At 50.4% G+C, this 9,686-nt stretch overlaps 1 protein-coding gene across 1 annotated transcript in view; it reads right to left on the minus strand.

The window, feature by feature from the left end:
* Positions 1–8,310, minus strand: part of LOC114913295 (protein LPA2) — a 63,389-nt gene extending 55,079 nt beyond the window's left edge. The window contains exon 1 of the mRNA XM_073246698.1: positions 7,780–8,310. Within this exon, the coding sequence (XP_073102799.1) occupies positions 7,780–8,266 (487 nt within the window). The 5' untranslated portion in view covers positions 8,267–8,310. The remainder of the gene's footprint in view (positions 1–7,779) is intronic.
* Positions 8,311–9,686: the final 1,376 nt, after the last annotated feature.

Here is a 9,686-nt window from a genome sequence, read left to right on the forward strand (position 1 = left end):
GAGCCGCCGAGAAGGGAAGAACAACCTGGAGATCGGCCTCCAATCGGGATCGTCTACACCATCTCTGGAGGGCCCCGGAAGGAAGCGGCCAACGGATCGGCCGGACCGCCCAAGCGACAAAGAACTGAAGGACCCATAACCTTTACTGAAGAAGACGCCCGAGAGATCCAGTTCCCCCATAATGATGCGGTTGTGGTTTCTTTAAATATTGCTGATTATGATGTCCGCCGCATTCTTGTTGACAGTGGAAGCTCGGCCGATATTCTGTTTTACGACGCCTTCTCAAAAATATCCATCCCTGATGGTCGTTTGGGGCCGATTAGCTCTCCGTTAGTAGGGTTTACCGGCGATGTTATCCCGGTGGAGGGAGTAATAACTTTGACTGTAGTTGCAGGTCGATACCCAAAACAATCCAGGGCTCTAGTGGATTTCCTGGTGGTGAAGGCGCCGTCAGCCTACAACGCAATTCTCGACCGACTTGGCCTCAACGCCCTCCGGGCTGTAGTATCAACCTACCACCTGAAATTGAAATTCCCTACTAACCAGGGGGTCAGAGAAGTCAAAGGAGATCAAGCCCTGGCAAGACATTGCTATAATATAGCCCTGCAAAGAAGTGATCAGCCTGACCCCTGTCCGGTCGATGGATTAGACACCCGCGACGACCTGACGGAAGAACGGGACGGGCCAATGGAAGATCTTGTCTCAATTCCTTTGAATGATGGGAATGAAGAACACATGGTGAAGATCGGCTCCAACTTGGGAAAAGAGATGCGGACGCAGCTTATCAATTTCCTACAAAAGAATGCGGATATTTTTGCTTGGGTTCCGACGGACATGCCAGGGATCGATGCAGAAGTTATGGAACACCGTCTGGCCGTCGATCCCAAACTCCGACAGACGAAGGAAAAAGTTCGAAGTCATGCGCCGGAAAGACAAGTGGCAATAGCCGAAGAGGTTGATAAACTCCTGAAAGCCGGATTCATCAGAGAGATCAACTATCCGAGCTGGATTTCCAATGTGGTCCTGGTTAAGAAGACGAATGGCAAATGGAGGATGTGTATAGACTTCAAAAAACTGAATAAAGCCTGCCCGAAGGACAGTTACCCTCTGCCCAGAATCGACCAACTAGTAGACGCAACCTCGGGCCACGAGCTTCTCACCTTCATGGATGCGTTCTCCGACTACCATCAGATCAGGATGGCGCCAGAGGACGAAGAAAAAACCGCTTTTATTACTAACCATGGCCTTTATTGTTACAGGGTCATGCCTTTTGGCCTCAAAACCGCAGGGGCGACGTATCAGCGACTAGTGAACAAGATCTTCAAATAACAGATCGGCCGCAACATGGAGGTCTACGTGGACGACATGCTCGTAAAGAGCAAATCCTCGATGAACCACGTCGCCGACCTTGAGGAGACCTTCAGCGCCCTTCGAAAATACAAGATGAAGCTGAACCCAGCCAAATGCGCTTTTGGAGTAATCTCAGAGAAATTCCTGGGCTTCATGGTATCGGGGCGCAGGATCGAGGCAAATCCAGAAAAGATTCGCGCCATCCAGGAGATGACCGCCCCGAGGTCAATAAAGGAGGTTCAGCACCTTATCGGGAGAGTAGCGGCTCTAAATCGCTTCATCTCGAGATCGGCCGAGCGAAGCCTACCTTTCTTTCGGACCATCAAGCAGCCAAAGAACTTCTGTTGGACCACTAGATGTCAGCAGGCATTCGAGGAGCTGAAGAATTACCTCGGCTCATCACCACTATTGGCAAAACCCGAGCCTGGAGAGGAATTGTTCCTATACCTGGCGGTCTCCCCTATAGCCCTCGCTGCAGTTCTGATTAAGGAAGAAGCAAAAATTCAACGACCGATCTACTACATAAGCCGAGTATTGAGAGACGCCGAAACCAGGTATACTAAGTTAGAGAAACTAACTTACGCCTTGTTGATTGCAGCTCGAAGGCTCCAACCTTACTTTCAAGGACACACCATAACGCTGCTCACCGACCAGCCGATCAAGGCGGTTCTGCATCGAGCGGACGCCTCTGGGAGAATCGCGAAATGGGCAGTCGAGCTCACGGAGTTCGACATCAGCTATCGACATCGGCCAATGATCAAAGCCCAAATATTAGCGGACTTCACGGTGGAATGTACTATCCCAGAGGAGGCCGAACTTGGACAAGATGAAACCGATAATCCAGGGCCCCGGTCGAACTCCCCCGAAGAAAGAGACGATCTCCCTGATGGTTCTTGGGCCCTCTACGTGGATGGTTCCTCCAACATGTCAGGCGCAGGCGCGGGCCTGATCTTGGTCAATCCAGATGGAGTTATCGCGGAGTATGCACTGCGCTTCGAGTTCCCCGCCACAAATAACGGAGCAGAATATGAAGCTCTGATTGCAGGACTAAAAGTCGCCAAAGAATTAGAAGTAGATCGACTTCAAGCCTACAGTGATTCTCAATTAGTAGTAGGACAGGTCAGCGAAAATTATGAAGCTCGGGAGGGCAGTATGGCCAGGTATCTCGAAAGGGTAAGGGAGATCATCCCTACCTTTGACAGCTTCGACATCAGGCAGATCCCGAGATCAGAAAATACCAGGGCCGACCTTCTCTCCAAATGGGCTACGCTGGCTTCGGCCGAACTGCCTAAAGAAGTCTTCTTCGAGGTTCTGAAACGTCCAAGCACGGAAGAATCACAGTCCGTGATGGAGATCAGCTATGAACCCAGTTGGATCGATCCACTAGTTACATACCTCAGGGACGGGGTTCTTCCTCCTAATGCAAAAGAAGCTCGGAAGCTTAAGAACCAGGCCGCCAGATATATCCTCTACGAAGGCAAGCTATACAAGAGGTCGTATTCCTTGCCCCTCTTGAAATGTCTCCGGCCTTCCGAGGCCGACTTCGTCTTGAAGGAGGTACACGAGGGAGTCTGTGGAAGTCACCTGGGAGCCAGGTCTTTATCCCACGAACTGCTCCGACGAGGTTATTACTGACCTACCATGTACCATGACTCCGTCGAATATGTCCGAAGATGTGACCGATGTCAGAGATATGCAAATATACAAAGGCAACCTGCCTCCGAACTTACACCATTGAGTGTCCCATGGTCGTTCGCGCAATGGGGGATGGATATCCTCGGACCTTTTCCCATGGCATCAGGGCAGCGGAAGTTCCTCCTGGTGGCAACAGACTATTTCACCAAGTGGGTCGAAGCTGAACCTTTGGCAAAAATCACGGAAGCTAAAGTGCAGGACTTCGTCTGGAAATCGATTGTCTGTAGGTTCGACTTACCCAAAACCCTCATTACTGATAACGGGCGACAATTTGCTGGAGCAAAGTTTGCTGAATTTTGTGAGGACCTAAATATCTCCCACAACTTCACTTCAGTGGCCCATCCTCAGGCAAATGGCAAGGCCGAGGTGACTAACAAGACTCTGTTGCAAAGCATCAAAGCGAGATTTGAAAAAGCAAAAGAAACTTGCGCTGACGAGCTTTATCATGTGTTATGGGCATACCGAACTACTCAGAGATTGCCCACGGGGGAGACCCCCTTTGCCTTAGCTTTCGGGACAGAGGCCGTGATCCCAATAGAACTCAAGCTTCCGTCAGCATGAGTCGTGGCATTCGACGAACAGCGCAACCCACAGGATCTCAAGGCCAACCTCGACTTGTTGGAAGAAAAGCGGGAGATAACTCAAGTTCGGATGGTGGCTTACAAACAGAAAGTAGCCCGCTACTGCAACTCCTGAGTCAAAAGCAAAGCCTTCAGAGCGGGGTACTTGGTGCTGCGGCGAGCCGCTGCCTCACAACCTCAGAATCAAGGAAAACTTGCCCCAAACTGGGAAGGCCCGTATGAGGTCAAAGAGGTGGTCCGGCCCGAAACGTACTATCTAAAAGAGCTCGGAGGAGCAGAGCTTCTGTGACCATGGAACTCGAAAAATCTACGAATGTATTACCAATAGCTTCGTCTTAAATAAAAATTTCATATTTGCATATTTTTCTTTTAGCATGAGCTTATAACGACAGGAAATAACTCTCTCATGCAATTGAATTTAAGCATGTTAGGAACAGGAGGAGAACCTCGTCCTAACATAAGCAAAGTCGAAGGACCGGTTTCTTAAAGACCGGATGGGAGGAGAGGCCCTCACAACGGCCCTTATGTGCCCCCACAGCCTTGTTAGGAACAGGAGGAGAATCTCGTCCTAACATGAGCAAAGTCGAAGGTCCGGTTTCTTAAAGACCGGATGGGAGGAGAAGCCCTCACAACGGCCCTTATGTGCCCCCACAGTCTTGTTAGAAACAGGAGGAGAACCTCGTCCTAACATGAGCAAAATCGAAGGCCCGATTTCTTAAAGACCGGATGGAGGGAGAGGCCCTCACAACGGCCCTTATGTGCCCCCACAGCCTTGTTAGGAACAGGAAGAGAACCTCGTCTTAACATGAGCAAAGTCGAAGGCCCGATTTCTTAAAGACCGAATGGGGAGAAAGGCCCTCACAACGGCCCTTATGTGCCCCCACAGCCTTGTTAGAAACAGGAGGAGAACCTCGTCCTAACATGAGCAAAGTCGAAGGCCCGATTTCTTAAAGACCGGATGGAGGAGGACCTCGTCCCGACGTAAACAAAGACTCGGTTGATCAACAAAGAGGAAAGCTTCCTCAACGACTCCTCTACACTCTCACGACTCCGTCAAGAACAGAGGGAAGACCCTCACTCGAACACAGAAGAAAAGGAGATACGAGAAGAAAAAGCGACGAACTACACCGACAATAGGTGAAAAACGAACTACATCAAAAGTACCAGGGACTTCATTTCGACGAGAGAAAATACCCTTGGCGAAAATCTCCAATCCCTAAGGGCAAATCAACACAGCAACGACCAGGAACTCTCAAACAGCGTCGACATCAAATACGACAAAAGACAAAAGAAGTCCGGTAAACAACCGGTTAATACCAGAATGGGCGAGGTAATAAACAATTTCATTTTCATCTCATTGGTGAAGTATACATTACAAAGCCCTGAAGGCCAAAAAAAAAAAAAGAAGAAAAGAAAAGAAAGGACGAGATAACGGAAAATTTCTTTTTCATTTCATTGGCGAAGTGCACGTTACAAAGCCTTTAAAAAAAAATAAATAAAATAACACAAACAGCTCTAAAGAAGCTCAGCTTCGTCAGACTTCGAAGTCCCAGTTCCGACCATCGTCGAGAATTACTTTAAGTACCTGGCTTCTTCTTCCAGTCCCCCTTTTCGGATCAGCAATTACTCCAGCATTATCTTCAAAGTACATGTAGACGCCACCTTTTCCGCGCCATGATTTCCGCTGCCTCACGATGACGGCGGGCATGACCTTCTTTCTGAGGTCAGGTTCCTCCTCACAGTGACGGCGGGCATGACCTTCTTCCTGAGGTCAGGTTTTCCCTCACGATGACGCACACCGGGAAGCACTCGCGATCGAAGATGTGCCATAAGCGCGGGCTCTGGGCGCTCAAGGCGAAACACGGCCAGATCTGTCTCTTCTACCCTCACCTTCTTCGCCAATCCGGAAGTTGCAGCGCCTTCCCACTCGTGGGCTTTCAGACTCTGGGCTAACATCTGAGCCGCGTCCGCGTCCATATCCGCAACGAAGGAAGACCAGCACAGTCTATAAACGAGGCCGCGGAAGCAGAGAACGTTTTGGGGCTAACCCAAGCTGGTCTGAGGGATGCGGGGATACAAAGATGAAAACGACTCAACGGACGCCTAAGGCCAGGAAGGAAAGACCGAAGAAACTCCTGTGCAAAGTGAGATCCCCGAAGAGGGGAGGCAAGTTTAAATAGGCGACGGGGTCCGATGCAATAATGACTGCAGGACTCAGACCAGTCTGTAACCGCCGCGTGGCCCACTCACCGTGGCAAGCGGCTGGAGGTGGCCGACAATTAGTAAAACCATTATGGCACCGTACCTAGGACTGCGCTCCGGCGGAAATTCCGAAAAGAAGAAATCTTTTCTAAAAAGGCTCCAGTACCAGCGTGCCGGACGTCAAAATATCTGGCAACCGTCGAGTGCGGAAATCGAGGGAAGCAACTTCGGCCATGAGAATTTCTCTGTACTTCCTTCATTCGAAACCCGAACTCAAAAGTAGGGAGACTGGTGTTGGGTATAAAATACCCCCCGGCCGAAGTTTGTAAAAGACCGATCCTTCCAAGGCTCTTCCGGCTCCCGACCTTATGTGTGGCGTCTCTCCGAACCCCCTCGACCGTCCGGACTTCTCCGACAATGAACTTCTGCATTCATCCACTGGGCCACCCCAAAGGCCCTCTGGGCCCCACTGTTAGCCGACCTTCTACAGCAACCAACTATTTTCCAAATTTCTTCCGGACTTCGTCTGCATCCGAGCTTCCCTAACAGCGAGATTTCTACGGTAACCAGATTCCATCCAAGTTTCCACGGCGGTCGACCGTCTTTCGAATCCCAATCAAGCTCCCGCGAGAACCGAACTTCTACTACGAACGGTCTGCTCCGAACTCCTACCGCGGGCTGTCTATCCCAGACATCTACTGTAAGCAAATTCCATTCAAGCCTCTACTGTAAACGAATTCCCTCCGAACTTCTATTACAGATAGACTTCAGCCGAGCTACTTCTCCGGCGGATGGATTCCGGACGAGCTCCAGCAGCTAGGTCCCTGCGATAGCCGATTGCCTCCGATGTCTGCCGAGCCTCCCCAACGCTATCCGAAGTCCATCGCCGGCCGACCTCCTACCAGGCTTCCCATAAAATCGGACTTCCCCGGCGGACGATCTTCGGATGAGCTTCCACATCAGATAAATCTCAGACGGACTTCTCTAACGATCGGACTTCCCCGGACTTCGCCAACAAAAAATCTTCATCCGAGCTCCTACAGCAGGTGACTCCCGCTTGAGATGTCAGCGCCCGAAGCGTCCGACAACAGTAGATTCGTCAGCGACCTCGGAACATCCAAGCCTCTCCTAGAACGACGATGTAAAGAGCCATTCTGCTCCATCAGGTATCCCAGCCGAGCTTCAGCCGACGGATCCAAGCTCTCTGGCAAGCCACAACAAAAGCCACTACCTTACTCCACTCGCTGCAACGGATTCCACGCGGCTCCATCACTTTCTGACAAGCCACAACAAGAACCGCCACCCTGCTCCACTCTCTGCAACGAATTCTACGCAGCTCCATCACTCTCTGGCAAGTCACGACAACGAATACTACACTCTCCGCAACAAGCTCCACGTGGCCCTGAACAACCTCTGACGCCACTACTCTCCGTAACAAACTTCGCACGGCTCTGAACGGCCCATTACCAGACGGTTACAGATGTCGCTGTCAGTCAGTTACGCTCTCCGTCTATAAATAAGGATCCCAGATACGTTCTTTTCTAAGCTCAAAAATTCTATCTCGAAACTCTACCAAAATTTCCACTCGAGCACTCCATTTCTGTTAAAGCAGAGTACTGACTTGAGCGTCGGAGGGTCTTGCCGGAGCACCCCAACTCCGGTTTAGACTTCTCTTGCAGGTTCCGGCGGCGGTCACGGTCTTCTCGACTCCAGCAACTCCGACTTCGACGGAATTTTGCACCAACATTCCCCAAACTCCCAACAATTAATGATCAAATTTTTTTTTTTTTTAATTATGAAAATGCTGGTTGACAAGATAGAAATCTCCCAATAAGATAATGTAAATGAGACAAGGGCATCTTCCAGACCTAAAACTGCGAGCACTTCTTCCTTTTCCTAAATGATTGATAGATAATGAGCAGCAATGCAGGCCACAGCAAACGGAGAGTACCTGATGCAGCCAAGGCAACGCCCTCGACGAGGATTAGAAAGCCGAGCCCCAACCAGGTGAGGAGAAAGGCGCTCTCGTTCACACTCTGCTGCCCTTGTGATGCTGGGTCCTCTTTTTTGCTGCCCGAGTAGAGCATAGAGGTACCCTTTACCGGAGAGCGTCGGATCACAGAGCCCCTTTCTTTACCTTTCCGCTTCTTCTTCGCGTCGACGCCGCTGCCAAATCCGGTTCCCTTGCCACCCGGCTTCTTGGGGGATGTTGGAGGAGGCGAGGAAGTGGAGGCCTTGTCAGCGGGCGGCCCCGTCTCGCCCTCCGGCAGCTCCGCCCTGGCGATGAGGGAGACTCCTCGGTGGGGGGCGCTGATGGGGAGAGAACAAGAGAGGAGGAAGAGAGATGGAATAGAACAAAGGGAGGGTCTCCGAGAGAGGCATAGCGACGGAGGGAGACACCGGTGGTGGGTTCCGATCGGTGAGGCAGTTCCATCCATTTGGGTATTGTCTGGTTTCCTTTCCGACGGCTTCTGGGGATATATGCATCATATGGTGTCCGCGCCACGTTTCAGCGCGCACTGGCTCAGAGCTGCAGTCCATTTGGCTGACCGTCGAGGTGAATTTGGGTCCGCACGGTCCATTTTTCTGACCGTCGAGGCGAATTTGGGTCCGCACGGCCCACGCTACTTATTAATTACTTGTTTCGGACCGTTCATCAACGCGGACTATGATACAGTTCCGGTCACCGGTTCAAGGGATGAATCGCAGATACTTCTTATCGACTTTTATTATTATTTAATCTCAACAATAACATAACGTTGCAAATAATGCATAACATTAGCTAAGCATTATTACAGGATTCCTCGGATCAATGTACTATCATACATATTTCAAATCAATGAGCTATCTTCGTGGTTGCCGACCCAAACACCGAGCTGAAGTACACGAAATTGAACTATTTGCATCCAGTCTGATATGCGGTCCATCTGACATGTGAGCTTCCTCTATTACCTCGGTCAACCAGTTTTCTGATACGTGTAGTAGCTGTCCATCCTAAATAGAAGGCTTAGATGCAACTAACTTTCCATAATCCCGCAAGAGCAGATAAGGATCAGAATATCTCGCCCACAACGATACATCGAACAGCCCAACAACCTCAAAACTGTATGTTTCCACGGTTGTTCCACCATATTCTCTATAAATAACCAAAGCCCCGATAACCCAAGTAAAAGAATCCATCTCATAGAATCACTTGCGGCTTCTGCTGTTCTCTAATTCCTGACTTGAGCGTCAGAGGATCCTCACTGAAGCAAAACCACCAGTCCGGACTTTATTTTGTAGGTCACTCCAGCACCCCTGACAAGCCTCGGTCGCTCACCTTCTGACTTCAGTCGGAACAAACAGCAACAAATAAAGGAATGGCACTCTTTCGCATCATGCCACCAAAGAAAATCGCCTTCAAGCAATCAGGGCGATCTATCGCCTCTCGAATCGCCGTCGGTGCTAGAGAAAACCACGCACCAGCATCACAACAATCGGCCCCTCCGCCACCAATACAGCCGGCTCAAGGTATTACTCAAGACCAGTTTGCCTTATTGGTCGACCAGGTCCAAGCACTGATGGCGGCGGTCGGTGCTATTCAATAGTAGGTGCAGCTGCCACCCTCTCAAATCTCTCCTTGGTCCCCTCATTAAAGTCTGGATCAAGGAAGGCAAACTAGGTAGAGTCGGCCCCAGAGCCCTGATCGTAGAAGACACTTGCCTACTTCTCGATTTGGGAGAGACTCGACCTCAGATGGTCACTAATCACCCGGACAAATGCACCTATGGTCCGTGATGATAGATTGGATTGCCAACTCTAGGAGATGAATCACAAAATCAAGGCCATATAGCATCCAGCCCTGGAGCAGGCCGATAC

The sequence above is a fragment of the Elaeis guineensis genome, chromosome 12, assembly GCF_000442705.2.
Source record: "Elaeis guineensis isolate ETL-2024a chromosome 12, EG11, whole genome shotgun sequence".
Taxonomy (NCBI): Eukaryota; Viridiplantae; Streptophyta; class Magnoliopsida; order Arecales; family Arecaceae; genus Elaeis; species Elaeis guineensis.